The 15,459-nt window shown below is 46.1% G+C and overlaps 1 protein-coding gene across 2 annotated transcripts in view; it reads right to left on the bottom strand.

Annotated features, from left to right (window-relative positions):
• The window catches only part of SF3B3 (splicing factor 3b subunit 3), a 55,344-nt gene that overhangs the window by 28,243 nt on the left and 11,642 nt on the right, over nucleotides 1-15,459 (bottom strand). For both annotated transcript variants that reach the window (XM_048816890.2, XM_048816891.2), the window contains exons 7-14: nucleotides 15,279-15,416; nucleotides 13,876-13,979; nucleotides 10,187-10,352; nucleotides 9,425-9,520; nucleotides 8,181-8,253; nucleotides 1,954-2,105; nucleotides 1,320-1,475; nucleotides 690-845 (exon numbers count right to left, since the gene is read on the bottom strand). In XM_048816890.2, the coding sequence (XP_048672847.1) occupies nucleotides 690-845; nucleotides 1,320-1,475; nucleotides 1,954-2,105; nucleotides 8,181-8,253; nucleotides 9,425-9,520; nucleotides 10,187-10,352; nucleotides 13,876-13,979; nucleotides 15,279-15,416 (1,041 nt within the window). The remainder of the gene's footprint in view (nucleotides 1-689; nucleotides 846-1,319; nucleotides 1,476-1,953; nucleotides 2,106-8,180; nucleotides 8,254-9,424; nucleotides 9,521-10,186; nucleotides 10,353-13,875; nucleotides 13,980-15,278; nucleotides 15,417-15,459) is intronic.

Here is a 15,459-nt window from a genome sequence, read left to right as displayed (position 1 = left end):
CATGGGTAAACAGACAAGTGTTAGCTCGGCTTGAGATAGCATTTAAATATAGCAGTGTAGCTGCAGCGGCATGGGCAGTGGCTCAAGCTAGCCGCCCAAATATGTACCCAGAGAGCCTGGTGGGAGAGTCCTCAGGTGGCTAGCCCGAGCTGTTTTTAGGCATTAACTTGAGCGGAGCAAGCGTGTGCACGTCTACCTGTGCTGGGGATTACAGCACCCAGCTGCTGTGCAGACACACCCTAATCTTAATTTCACAGAATGCCTGGATAAATCTAGGGTCATTGAACCAAGAAGCTCTTCTTTGTGCATTTGCTGGTATTGGTACATCCAAATCTGAGGCAGAAGAAAATATAGCAACACTATAGTACTGGCTGCAACGGATGACTATATGGAAGGTATCTTGGTACTGGTCCAATAACATGACACAATCCCAACTGAAGCATTCATGTAATAAGGACATGGCAGCACAGGAAGCAAACATGTTCTTCTAAAACATCTGCTCTAGGAATTATTTTGGGAAAGTTCTCTGACCTGTGTTCTACATGAGGCCAGACTAGATGATCACAATGGTCCTCTCTGGTCTTAGACTCTACAAAAGCTCTAAAGCCAATGTGTCTGAAGACTTCAGACCAGTTGCAAAGAGCAAAGAACAAGCACAAAGGAAAAAGCAAATCTCAGGATGTGCTCACCGAAGGGTCAAGGGAAATAATTCTGACAGTGTTGTCCACCAACCCGACGGCAAGGAAGCGGGAACGCTGCTCCCCAGGAGGAACATTGGCCAAGCTCATGCACACCACATCGGCTGACATCTCCTTCCTCTCCGTGTACTCATTCAGCTGTCCTGACTGAGAAGAAAGGCACAAAGGAATTATCAACTAGGGTATGGGCAAACTGGGTCAGACTCAACCACCCACCTCAACCTTCACCTATTGCTCAAGCCAAGGCTCTGGATTTCAAATTAAGCTCACATAACATCTCCCACTTTCAACAATTCTTTATAGCCTGGTTTCGGCCAGGATTGGAAGCACCAGAACACATGACAGAACTACGAGAAAGCATATAATTTCCAGCCTGAGCTCCGGACTTAGGAGGTTGGGTTGCTCCGTCCAAAACAAGCCTTTGAAGATTTGTCCATTTCTATTATCTCATCCAATGACATTCGATGGGCTTTAAAGGGTTCCGCCTAGGCCCCATTCTAAAAGTCCTCTTCCCTACTGAATCCTACTCTGTGGACACATCAGAGATTCCATCCTCACTGAGGCTGTAACCCGGCCTCCAGTCCCCACGTCAAAGCTCTCTGCAGTTTTAAATTCACATACTGGGTCCATCTCAAAGTAGACTAATTCTCCTCCAGTCAGTGCTATCACCACTTGTCTCTGGTTCACAGCACACTTTACAATGGTTTTCTTTCCTGGTGTCTTCCATTCATTCACCCTTTTGTCTGCTCGGATGTGCCGGATGCCATCTGGATAAACCTAAAGCAGAAAAATAATACAGAAATAAAATACAACTTACCCACCCATTGTGGGACCCAGCTCCCTTGTTTTTCTGACACAGGGGCTCCAGCGGCTCCTGACAGTGACTAGTACCAGAGGCCATTCTAGGTAATTCTTGACCTATTGACTATACAATACACAGACCTGTACAACAAATCACTCTCCAGTGGGCTCATGGCAGAGACCCTCTGAAAACCTGTGTGGGCACAGGACTTAACCGGCTTTGGAGGAACTGTGGACAACAGATTCCAGCAGGTCCAACCTTACTGATAAGGCGAACAAGGAGAGAAGCCTGGATAACAGGGTCATGTTCGCAGAAGCCCACACTGGTCAAGCTTGTGGAACTTCTGGCAGAACCTTTTCAGCATGGATGTCAGGAGCAGCGAAGAAGCCTTGGCCCTGCACCAAGTAGAGAATGGCAGATACAGGTGGACAGGATGTCAGAGGGTATCCTTACCTGTACCAAAGCATCATCCCCCAACAAGGAACAGGACAAAGTGGGGGTGGTACCCAGGAATCCAGAATCAGTCACTTCCTCTACAGTCTCTCCGATAGACAGCACCAGCGTGGCATTTACGAAGGACACGATAATATAGGCATCAAATTCATCTGGTCAGGAAGACAGAGAGGGAAAAGAGCTGCTGATTAGATACAAGGTCTCTAAACAAAAGTGAGGAGACTGTCAAATGACTAACAGTTATTCCTCAAAAATATTCCAACAGTAGTTCCTTCATCCACTAGCAGCACTACGCAGAAGTTCGTTTCAGGAAACACCACACAAGAGAATTAGCCAGCACTGTACCTCAGACCCTCTAAGGTTCAAGATCTAGCCAGTGATTCTGGTGATGGCTCAGAACACAAAGTCAACTTGTGATATGCTGGGTTCTAGAAGGCAGTACCAACTACAGCTGCCCTTTAACTGATAATAAGAAAGGCAGAAACCTTGAAGTCTATGTGTACTCCATTCAACTCCAGAAATTTAAGGGCCCAATGCAACTCCCACTGAAGTCACTGGAAAGACTCAGCTTCAGTGGCCCCATCCTAGAGACCTTTACACACCCAAGCAGTTCTGTTGACTTCACTAGGATTACTCACATGAATAAGGGCTTCTAATGAACTTGGGCAGATGGAGTTATTTAGCATTATTGCAAAAGGAAGTTAGAATATAGATAATGTCAGAAGAGCATCGTCTTGGAGGCCCTCATCAGCACCCCTAGCTCCAGCCTTGTCCAGGAGTTGCTAAACAACCTTACATTTATGTAGCCATCTTTATGGGCTCTGTGGGTGAATGAGTGGTGGCTGTTAGGGGCTCTGGATAAACACCTGCCTCTGTTCTTCTTAGAATGGGGTAGGAATGTTGCATTTAGCCTTCACTGCCAGCCTCTCCCGCTGGGTGTAGTTGCAGGCACAGTGCTTTGGAAGTGGAGGAGCCCATTCCCAGCTTCTGCTAGGAGGACTCACGAGAAGAAAAAGCATAGGACTGCAGGCAGGAGGTCTGGGTGGGGAGAAGAGGAAGCTCACGTCTGCTCCAGTCACAGACTGTCCCGGCACTTGTCATGGTAGGAAACTAACAGGAAGTTTTTTTTAAAAAATGTATTAAATAAAACAAATCTTCCAACAATGAAATGCAGCTGGATAAATGTAAAACTGATCAATCCCACCGGGGAATGGAGCCAGGAGCTTTGATGCAGACACCAGACTGTCCCAGATAAACAACTCAACTCCTCTACAGAGTGCTGACACTGATGGCAGGAAGTGCCATTTCTTACATATGAAAATTCTGTTTCGCTCAGCACACTGTGAAGTGTTTACTGACCTATTTATCACAGTATGAGACAAGAACACTTCGAGAGGGACACGACGGTTTTCTCTCTGTCCTGATTTTTATCCACTGATCAGTATTTCCCATGATTAGCATGTGAATGGGAGATGGATAAGTAGCTGGTCAATTTTTAAACATGCAATAAAATACAGGACACTCTGCCATTCGTAGATTTAATTCAGGATGCCAGCAAATGCTGGGCAGTGGCTTACAGGGACCAGTCCCGAACATGCTTTCAACCTACAGCTAGGCCACATGTTATTTTTGAAGAGGAAGTTGGGTTAGTTGAAATGGTTCAGCAAGTGGTCACTCTTCTCCCCCCTCTGTTTGGGCAGACAGGTGTTGCCAAACCTGTTGTATCACACTTGGGAGAGAAAAGTTTCTTACATACAGCTTAAAATATGCATAATTTACTAATACCCAGCACACAGACCACAGCTTTGTGATTACCATACTGAAGGTCTTAATAAAACTAAAGCCATCCCATCTTGGGCTGCAAGATTAGTAACATCAATTACTAGTCTCCTAGGTGACTATGGCTCTGATCCTACAATATGACTCATGGAGGTGGACCCCTGCAGATCTCCACTGTCTTCAGGGAGACTCCATGTGTGTGTAAGTCACCACTGGGATAGATCACATTGCAGGATCAGACCCTAAGGATGGAATTCTTTGCCAGTGAATAGCAAACCAAAAGACTAAAGTCCTTTTCAGTTATGCAATGGTCTAATAATAGCACTGTTACTGTGTTTGTCTTGTGATCTTTACAAGTAGAGGTTACTGGTTTTACAGAACCCTCATTATTATACAATGGTTATTGAAGTGAGCTGTAGCTCACGAAAGCTCATGCTCAAATAAACTGGTTAGTCTCTAAGGTGCCCCAAGTCCTCCTGTTCTTTTTGCGAATACAGACTAACACGGCTGCTACTCTGAAACCTTCCACTGAGGGTGTGGTCTTAGAGTGGTCACCAGCACCTGAAAACCTTATTCATTCTCAATCGCTGGAAGCCTATACCGACTTCCTTCAAAGGAAGGTCCAGTAGCCAGCCATCATTCAGGTTGCTGAATAGTTACTGATCTATACAAACACTGCCAAAGGATAAACTGAAATATGCATTTTCAACAGCAAATTTTGAAAATCCCCGTCACTTTTTAGCCATCTCCAGGGCTGTTGCATTTTGCAAAGTGGCTGCCAGTGAGACACATGACTATCTCCCAGCAGCCATGTGTTTAGGGGAAGGACAGAAAGAACACTGCTCTCATTTGAAAGCAACAGCTGAAAGAGAATCCTGTTCGAAATCAAATTCCTGTTTGATCATTAATACTTACTTAGATTATATATTTTTCTTTGTACTGATTTACTCGCTATAATTTGAAGTAGTAACTAGAATCTCATGTTATACTGGAGTGTTCAATGAATTCATGTTCCATTACAGCCAAAATGTTTTTGCCTGAACTTTTGTATGGCTGTTTATTGTTCCTCCATTGGAACTTTTGAAATAAAGGGCATGATTTAGCAGCATGAAATAAATGAATAAAATGCATTCATCAGGATTCCAGCTGTCACAATTTTGCTTTAGAATGTACAGTAGTTAACTGGAACTAGGTTTCTGAGGCACACTGAAAAATACAGCATTAGAACAGAGGGCTGTTTTTTTCCATTAGAAAAATCTCCATTTAACCTAGTACAATCCAGTGTACAGAAAATCCTACTGGCTGGAGTTCTGAATGGAGGGGTGTTATTCTGCATGCACACAAAAAGGTCAGAGATGCTTATTACTGCTAGAATTGTTTCAGTTACCTCCTTTCAACAAAGAGGCCTAGTAAACAGAGAAAATTATTTTGATGATTCAGAAGAGTCACAGCTGGATTCCATCTCCAGTTTCCACATATTTTCTGTAGATTCATGAATCAGTCGTGATGACTCATAAAAAATGGCAGATTTTAGTCACAGTACTTTATACTATGATCTTACACATTATTAATAAAACATTCTATTTGAGTTTGTCTATTAAAATTCCTTCCTACAAAACCAATTTGTGCCTTTAATCTAACTTCTCTGCACTGCCACAGAGCTCAGTTTACATTGTATAAACGCCGGAACAAGAGGGAGGATCAGTGAGCATGTGAACGGATGAGCGCTCCACCACAGCACAGCAGGATGCCCACTTTTAGGAGGTGCAGATGGAACAGTAGTAAAAAGGAAGCCCGAGAGAATATGCAATTTCATGGAGACTCCGGAATCAAGTCCCAAGACACCACATTTCCCTGGGTATCCCCACGCACAGGTTAGAGCTCAGGGATATTTCTGTGGAAGGAATTATAGGCCTTGTTCTCTGAATCCCTGGACCTTCATATTGATTAAGTTAAAAAGGAGTGTCCAGTTTGCCTCAGGCCTACCTCTCCATTCAAATACACAGATACACTCCCTATTTAGATGGCAAATCCTGTGTCAAAACAGTCTCCAAATATACACACTCAATGTGCTCATCTTTCACTGGTCTCATGTTGGAGTTTTGCACGGTCAGTTTGGAAGCAAATCCAAGGGAAAAGCCCACCTAAGGCAATTACAGAAATGCTCAGCTAGCAATATCTTGGTTTAGATTTAGTGAAAGCTGACAAAGGTTTTAGAGTTACAGCCACTATTGTTCCCAAAGGATCATGGGAGGGGACGGGGATTCAAAGAGCTGCTTTCTGATCCCCAGCCATACAATGAAGGTTTGGGGCAGACAGTACAAATATAAAGATTTCCAACTGCACAGAGACTTCTGGAATTCATTTACTGTAAAGCTCAGCATAAAAGTAGCCTCAAGATTGCACTTCTCTCGGGATAACCTGCGAGACAGCACAGTAGCCCCTAGCAGTAGGTACACACCTGTGGTGATCAGCACCTCCACCACCAGCCACCTGTGGAAGAGAAAAAGAGGCTTGGTATTGGTAGGGTGTATCACCACGTACCAGCCAGGGTTAGTATTTGCCTTGAAGGCTGCACACCAGCAGGTGCCTGCAGAAACCTCCCAGCATGTGCATGTTGTGGCAGAGAGATTCAATCTGATACCTGGTCAGAGCCAGGTAACCTGCATTACAGACAAACCGAAAGCCCTCAGACAGTGACACTTCTGTACAATTTCAAGAGAAGATGCCCATTTTAAAGGGTGCTGCGTTCTCTTTGGTTAAACCCAGTAAAACGAGCTGAAAAGACAAATTCCTACAATTTGGGGATCAGTTTTATAGAATGTTGAACGAACAATTGTGCCCAAATGCGGCTGCCCTCATCTTTAAAACAGAAACGCTGCTCATGGAGCCCACAGAGTCCAGGCTTGTTTGCATGGATCAAGAGGAATGATTGTAAACTGGAACCTGCAGTATCTCTGGGCTACAGTTCTGGAGTAAGAGTGAGTGGTGGCATTCTGGTCCATTGTATGTAAACGTAGCCATGACCCATAGTCTCCTGACAAGTAGCTAATGTGATCCTCTGTATGCCCCAGACACGTAAGATACATTAAAGAGCAAGTCACAATGTGGTAGGATGAGGCTACAGATATCCATTACTCTGTGGAGTGTTCGTGCATTCTAGAGACACCTCATTTGCTAGAGCTCCTGGTAGCTTCGGTTTGCGGTAGCCAACCTGGAATCTTTCTTGGCTTCCAACTTCTGGGAAGGACGAGCAAGACCGGTATCAACAGCACTCTGGAGACCTGAAATGCTCTATCCTTGACCCTACTATTGCTGGGGAGCTTGCAGGCATTTCCTGTTTAGTTCTTTTCATGTTGCTCAACTTAGGCTGTATTCCAAAGTCTTGAAAAGTCAGGGAAATAAACTGGGACCAGTTCCAACAGGAAGTGAATTCCATAGCAAGGTGTGAGGTTCCTAAAGAACGCTGAGGCAGCGCAAGAGATATGCCACTCACTAAGGCTGCTGACATGAGAGGCTATGTCACAGCAGCAGAGTAAAGCCTCTATTCCAGCACGCTGGCTCTGCTATGCACTGCAGCACAGAACTCATGTGAGAAACGCTAGTGAAATCCCTTACAAGAAGGGAGTCTGTCAAGCACTTGCAATAGCTTCACTTCAGGCCTTCAAAGGGGTAGTGCTAGCAACCTAGGTATTTCTGAAGAGCTCTAATCTCACACCAAAGAGGGGGCTGTATTCCTCTGTTTTAATAAAATGAGGACATTGTTCCACCTGAATGAAAAACTATGCTTTGTGCTGCTGCTTTCATATAGTCCTCCCTTGGCACTGGTCACCCCGCACACACTGCTAGGTGTCTGGCTGGGGAATGCTGCCTACCCCAGAGCATTAAGTACTGCTGCAAAGAGTATCCACCTTTTGCAGATTAGCAGGTGCAGAAGTATTATAAATCAAAGCTTTAAGCAGGTGTATTCTTATCTGCCTTTTTCTGGCTATGCCTCCTACTGCCCTACAGAGACAAACCTACTGCAGTTACCACTGAGTGTGTGCAAAACAAAACTGTGCACCACACCCCTCTCTCCACTATGAGGCAGGTGTGCTGCCATTGATGCTAATTAAAGCCAGAACCTCTGGAACTCAGATTGGCTTCATTTGCACCTGGCAGCTGCTTCCTACTGGGAATGCGTATCAGGAGCATCACGTAGGAGATGGATGCTGCTGCCTACCACACATATTGGATGCTTCCTTTCCAATGAAACGGGAACAGTAACACTTTTGGGGAAGCCAAAGGTGGTTTCTAGACACGGAGCATGTCTGGGTCTTTGCACACACCTTACACCGTGCAGACAGAGCAGCTGGATCGAAGCACACTGCTGCATTACTTAGCACCCTTTCCGTGCCCTTGGACAATACAGCAAGTTTTAGTCTGTGCTTGAGGGAAGGATGATGTACCTTCAATGTGTCTCCTCACAGTCCAAACAGCATTGGGATTACCAGGCAGCTCTGAGACGGCCATTTCAGACACCTAATCGGAAACAAGAGCAGGTTTCAGATTAACAGATGTTTACCCCAGTCAAACACTGAAGCATTACAGTGACTAGTTAATGCTTTTCACAGCTACACAGGGCAGCTGGGGCAGTTCTCAGTTCCCAGCCTCACTCCCTGGACTAGAAATGTTGTTGAGGCAAAGTATTCAACACGCCAGACACAGACAGAAAAGTGACTCATGTCACCTCATTAAGTGACACCTCAGGCTGAGCAGCTTTGTGCTAAATCCTGTTCATCCATCCTCAGCCAAAAGGCCAGTAGCTGTGACCTGGATTCTACCAGATGGGGAGTTAGGGATCAGAGAAGGTCGCAAAGAATCTCTGGGGAAGAATATCAATTCCATATATTGTTTGCATGCTGGGGTAGCCGTGTTAGTCCCAAGATATGGAAGACACAAGGTGGGTGATGTAATGGCGTTTATTGGACCAACTTCTGGTGGTGAGAGAGGCTTTCGAGCTACACAGAGCTCTTCTTCAAGTCTGAGAAAGGTGCTCAGTGTCACAGCTACATACAAGGTGGGGGTTAACACACGTGGCGTCTTACAACACTCTGTAACCCACTAACTCTCCTTGGTCCTATGACTGCAGAGATGTTAAATAGTATTCATTTTAAATAGTCACCTGCAAAAAGTGTTAACCCCTTACGCTTAACAATCCATCCCACCTTGTATTTAGCTGTTACACTCTGAGCCTCTCTCTCAGCCTCTCTCTCAGACCTAAAGAACTCTGCATAGCTCGAAAACTTGTCTCTCTCGCCAGCTGAAATTGGTCCAATAAAATATATTACCACCACCACCTAGCTTCTCTCTCTCAATTCCATTTGTTCGCATGCCTAAAAGGATCACATTCAGGGATTATAGGGTAGTATGTGAACGGAAAACATATGGTTATCACTCATGTGCACTCCAGCACCATAACCCTTACGACTGGACAACAGGAAGTGATTGTACAGTCTGAAGAAGAAATTACATTTACACAGTGTCTCTGGCAGAAAAGGGCATAAGAACAAAGCCCTCAGAGTTGCACCAAGGACAGATTGTTTAATTACAGTGCTATTGTGAGCACCCCACCATAAATTCAAGAAGGGCCTTATCAAAACAACCCCACATTTCTGCTGTGGATTTCTGGAGCTGCCTCTGGGGATCTTACCTCAAGTCCGTGCCTTAGGACCCTCAGAGATGACCGAGGACCCCGTCCACAGGCCACATATAACTGGGGTGTATCTTCATTGGCCAGATCCGCTATCTGCACAGAGGAACAGTGGGTCACACAACATGCGCAAGGAGACGAACAAAACCCCACAAACGTTTGCCCTGCAATCTGCTTTCTGAACAAAGTTTCAGTAGTTTAATGTAACTGATGCTGCCACAGAACATCCCGTCTGCTGCACTGGAGAATCACAAAGGTCAAGTCTGCTGCAGAATACACGAGGCCTTGTCTAACAGCCATGATAGAGGGCGAGCACTGGGCTGGCGCATTGCACCCCATTTCCAAACACCGGGTATATACGTACCCCTGATGGAGCTGATGAATGGTAATAACCCTTTCAGCAAATGTCTGTATTGGGAGGTTTAGCTTTACACCTTGTCATTGTTCTCCCAGGGTTCAGGATTTAGCAAACCCACCTTTCTGTCACTGCTTGCAGTACTGTCCCACTCAGGCAAAACCAAGGCAAATAACCAGAGCAAGACTGAAATGAGATCGTTACTTGTGCTTCTTTCTCCATTTTAAGCGGATTCCCTGAAAAGAGTTTCCATTTTCGTAAGGCACCTCAAAGACCAATTGAGTTAGCAGTACAATGGATGAATCACTGATCTGCCTCTGTGGTTACACAATTGTAATAGCCCTGCATCCCCAGAGGGCAGGTTGGTGGGAAAGGAAAGGACCATGTGTTCATAGATGACGACATACCTGACAAAACAAGATAGGAGACAGACTGTCCAGCTCATCCACCAACACCAGGTTCTTGAGAGGTCGTGGCTGGAAAAAGAAAGTGTCTCCTTCCTCCAGAGGCATGGCGGAGGAGAACTCCGGCTCCTCGTCATCATCTCCCAGATGGGCTATCTGGTACAGGTAACTTCAGACACAAAGCAAGAATACCACCATAGTCAGAGTAGACTACAGCTACAGTTCAGCCATGCATTCAGTGTGGGTGAAGGGTGAGCAAGAACCAGTACTGTTTCCACAGAATATTTGGCTATTTAGCTCTCACCTAGAGGGATTGTTTTCTTGGGGAGAGGAAGGAGGGGCAAAGGGCTATTTTCAAAGGTCTTGCCCAATTCTGACTTCCTTCTTTATAACTGTTTTTGGCAGAAGACTCTGGACAGCTCTGTGCTCACCCCACTTGCCTGACTCCTAGATTTTCCTGTCTCATTGCAGGAAGAGCTAAATGATGAAACCTTTGAAGAGCAAGACCGCTGGCTAACAGCCTCTGAATCTGCATGTTTTAGGGAGGAACACTGTCAAGTGCTATTTTCTAGGTGTTCAAACATCACCTGCTACCCTGTCTTATAAGCTAGAATATTAATATAAGCAAGTTTTACACACAAGGAAAGCAGATCCGTAGAGAAAGACTGAATTGTTTCTTGTGTTCGTTTTGCCCTGTTCATCAGAACGAACAGCTAGACTTATGTTAGTTGGCTAGAGCTCTGCCTGCTGGCTGGCTCTACAGGAGCTGACCATAAACCTGCAAGACATGTTTGGAAACTCAGGTATTAAACTACATGCACGCGAACCCCAAATTTGCATATGCAACTCTAGTAACTGTGTGGAAAAACACTGTATTTTGTGTGTGCAACTTAGGATCACTTGTAAAACTCTGGACCAAGAGAGGTTACAGCAAACGAGATTTTGAAACAAAACCTTTCATCGGCCACACAGAGAAACAAGACCTAAATACTCAAGACTTCACAGAACATGCCCCTACATGTTATAACATCTGTAAAGGCTGATCAGATCATGAAACAAAATTGCTTGACAGCACTTCTACTACGCAAGAATAAGTGCTGTAGCTATTGAAAAAGAAAGAAAACCATCTAGTCATGGTAAAATATCGCATTTGCTTCTGAGAGTGGGCTACAAAGATACTAGAGACTATTTCCAAGCTCACATGGTTTGGTCCTTTGACAGGCATACACGCGTCTAACAAACAGGTTTTCAATGGAAAGCCCGGTTCAAAAAGGGATCATTGCAGCTCTGGTAAGCACCACTGACCAGGCCACTAAACGTCCAGTTGGCGGGGCTGGCAGGCTCCATACCTGGCTCAGTGTGGCTCCTGGAAGCAGCGACATGCCCCTCTGGCTCTGAGCCAGAGGGACGGCCAGGGGGCTCCGCATGCTGGCCCCGCCCTGAGTGCCAGTTCTGCAGCTCCCATTGGGCGGGAACCGCAGCCAATGGGAGCTGCAGGGGCAGTGCACACACTGCACAGAGCCACCTGGCCGGCCCATGCGTAGGAGCCTAGGGATGTCGCCGCTTCCAGGGAGCCCCCCGAGGTAACTGCCATCTGGAGCTCGCTCCCCGCACCACCTCCCGCATCCCAACCCCCTACCCCAGCCCAAAGCCTACACCCCAACCCCCTGCCCAGCCCCCTCCTGCACCCAAACTCCTGCCCAGAGCCCACACGCCACACGCCTCAGCACCCCAACTCCCTGCTCCAGCCCAGAGCCCCCTTCAACACCCTGAACACCTCATTTCTGTCCCCACCTTGGAACCCACACTCCCAGCCCAGAGCCCATATCCCCTCCCACACCCGAACCCCCCAGCCTCAGCCTGAAGTCCCCTCCTACACTCCAACTCCCTCAGCTCCATCCCTGAGCTCAGAACCCGCTCCTGCATCCCAAACCCCTCATCCCTGGGTCCACCCCAGAGCCCAAACCCCAACCCTCTTCCCCAGCCTGGTGAAAATGAGTGAGTGAGCAAGGGTGGGGGAGAGCGACAGACAGAGGGAGGGGGGATGCAGTGAGCAGGGCCTGGAGAAGGGGCGGGGAAAGGGTGTTCAGTTTTGTGCGATTAGAAAGTTGACAACCTTAAACACAAATGAAAGCACGTTAAGGTAAAAATTCACTACCTGGAGCAATGAAAAAAATAGTTAATTGATGGACACATGTCTGATGGTAGCATTCATTAGCAGCAAAAGCTAAACTGATCTGACACCTGCTTAAACAAGCTTCCAATTCCCTTCTTTGTCTGCCCAGGCATTTGATCTTGGCAATACACGTGGAACAGCTTCCCACTTCCTGTGCATCTACATCCATCCTTCAAAACCCCTCTTGGTCCAGGAACCCATGGTGCTAGGTGATCAACAGACAGTCCCTGGTGCCAACTGGCTGAGGGTATAGATGGATGCATAGGGGGTACAGGACCCCCCCCCCCCCAGGTCTGGTATGTGCAATTTAATTCACCAAAGGCTGGCATGTACAGTGTCTACCAAAAGCCAATCTCTCAGTAGTCGTCATTATCACTGTGAAATGCCTGCAAGGATCATATTTGAAATGCCTGCTGGAAATTATGTTCTTAAGATGTGAAAGTTAGGATAAAGAGGTTTCTTTCAAGCAAGAGGAAAGAGACACTTCTCTCTCTGTCTGGCACTGTGTATTGTATGCCTCACAATGTAAATATATTTGCATATTGAGCATCCAGGCTAATCAAGATTGCAGAATCTCAAGAGAGGAAAAACTGCAGGAAAACAAGAACAGGATGTGTGTGTGGGGGAGGGTGTCTCCTGTTTATGAGTGAAGACAATGGATTTTAGGGGTATAACTGGGAGGTACTGAGGTATGCCCTGGATCCTTCACCAAGGGGACAAGCTGCCATTCTGCATGTCTTATGAATGGAGGATCATAGCCAACCAGGGCTGTGAAGTGCTGTGACAAAGACATGGGGTGACCTAAACTTTATTAGACAAGAAAGTACCTTATTAACTAACTCTAGGTTCCAGAAAGCATGTTGATTTTATTTCATGTATAATCAATTGGTTCCAATACTTTTTATCCCCTTAACCTCTGTTCTTTCTTAAATAAACTTATCATTCTTTTTGCTATAACAAAATCTAAGTGCTGTGAATTAAGTAGCGCAGTCTGAAGTGAAGCAGGGGTGTACTGTTCCTTTGGGAACAGTGGATCTGGTAATTGTGTGAGTGTCCAGTGGCAGAGGGCTCAGGGTTGGAGTTTGCCTATTGCTAACCTGCCGAGAGACAGTGGAGTCTGTGTAGGCTAGGAGGAGAGTGATGATGTTGCTTATGGAAGGTGGAGTCAGGGAGCTGACCACTGGCAGGCACAGACAAGGCTCCCTGGCACTAAAGGCAGGTGGTAGAGAACCTCACAAACCTGGGTATCCCCGGGTAGCGCCATACTGCCCCAAAGACCTGATGATCTAAGAGCACTTCCACAAAACCTATCCATACTGAGGAGATTGCCCAGGATACATTAATGGGCTTAAAAACTGTGGTCATTGCATTTGGACAAGTTCGACCATCAACTCGTTAAGGCAGAGCCCCTGTCTTTTTACACATTCTACCAAAGACCACGGCAATCTGTCATGCTAATACGTCGTAACAGTAAAATTCAGCAGGGCACATGAAGGAAATTAAATGATTTACTCACTGGTTTCCAAACTCAGATGCCACAAAGAGGAACCCTGTTTTCAGCACACACATGGCAGCAGCTCCAGGAACAGTATCAAAATACTTCAGTCGGATCTCTGTCACCTGAAAGCCCCAGAGAGGAAGGAGTAATGGTGAGTGAGACAGCTCAGTTCAGTCCATCTCCAGAGATGGGCTATGTTCCTTCACACACAAGTGCGCAGCCCACTTTCCCATTCAGAGATACAGGAACTGATGCATTTGGGATTGTAGCTTATTACAAGACTGCCTTGGAGTTACCTTCAAAGGAAGGAAAAGAGCGGTGACTGAGCACAGCCAAGAGCGCTCACCTTCTCGATAGTTTGGGGCAGCTGCTTTCACTCCCCAAGTTCAAACTGGATGGCATTCTGAGTGTAAACACAAGCCAGGCTTTCTGCTTCACTCTTGAGGCTATTTTGCATGGGAATCTGAGCTCAAGGCTTACAACAGAGACATGAAAATGTTCAGCAGTCCTACTGAGAAAGAGACAACCCCCATCTTGGCATCCACATCATTCACTCAGAGGATTGGGTAGATGTCTCTCAGAATGGCCACTTACACTTCTGACAGACCTGAAGTTGCCATGATGGCTCCTATGAAAAGCCTGAGGCCAGTCTTAAACTGCTGAACTGACACAGTCTTCTATCATGACACCTTCTGGGAAGGGTTTGTCATGTTAAAGGCAATGGGGGTTAGTGGCATTTCAGAAGGTTTTTTCCTGAGACCACAAATGGGATCACTGCAGCACAAATCTCCTGTTGGAGATGCAGAGGGATGGCCAGGGTGGAAGTGACTGGCAGCACAAAGCAATGCCAATCTTTTCCGATTAGTTTCAGGAGGAGAGTTTGTTATCCCAGCTGAAAAAGCTGTGTGACATGGGATGGCCAAACTCTGCCCAACCGGCTGCACCTAGTTTGCATAAAAGTGAACAGACTGCAGGCACCCAAATATTCAACCCACAGGTGCAGCCAAGTATGGCGGCTCAGATCAAGAAGGATCACTGCACTCTGTTGTCTTAGGGAACTGTGTCGTAGAATCTCCTGGGCCACATTTTGGAATAAGCGATTTGGAGCAGGGACCACGGGTATCATTTTTAAAAGTGCCCATGTGACTTAGCAACCTAAGTCTTCTGTGGTTTCGAAGCTGTCCCCATCTGTCTGTCGTGCGAGCAGTGACTAGCAAGTTATGGCAGCTGTCATCTAACAGGGTAGATGCAGAGTCATTCATCTCTATACATGGCTAAAGACTAAGTTAAAAATCATTTGATTTAGGGGGAAGGCTGCTCTAGAAGGAAGTCTCATCAACGTGGGAAATGCATCATGATGGGGAAGCTTCTTAAGGACATGTTTCAAAAAGTAAAAGTAGCTTCCTCCTCAGTCTACCCACCATGTCTTCATCAGTCTCTAGGGTGATTTTGAAGATATCTCCCTGCTCCGTCTGGGCCAGGAAGAAGAACATGGATTTGGTCTTGTGTGTAGCGGAGCAGACAAAAATCATACCCCTTTCTGGGTCATCCAAGTCATTCTGTCACAGGGAAGATAAGACAGAGGTTTATAAATGTTGAAGG

This window comes from Caretta caretta, chromosome 12 (assembly GCF_965140235.1).
Source record: "Caretta caretta isolate rCarCar2 chromosome 12, rCarCar1.hap1, whole genome shotgun sequence".
Classification (NCBI taxonomy): domain Eukaryota; kingdom Metazoa; phylum Chordata; order Testudines; family Cheloniidae; genus Caretta; species Caretta caretta.
Note: the sequence above shows the minus strand (reverse complement) of the source record. Positions and strands in the feature narration are given on the sequence as shown.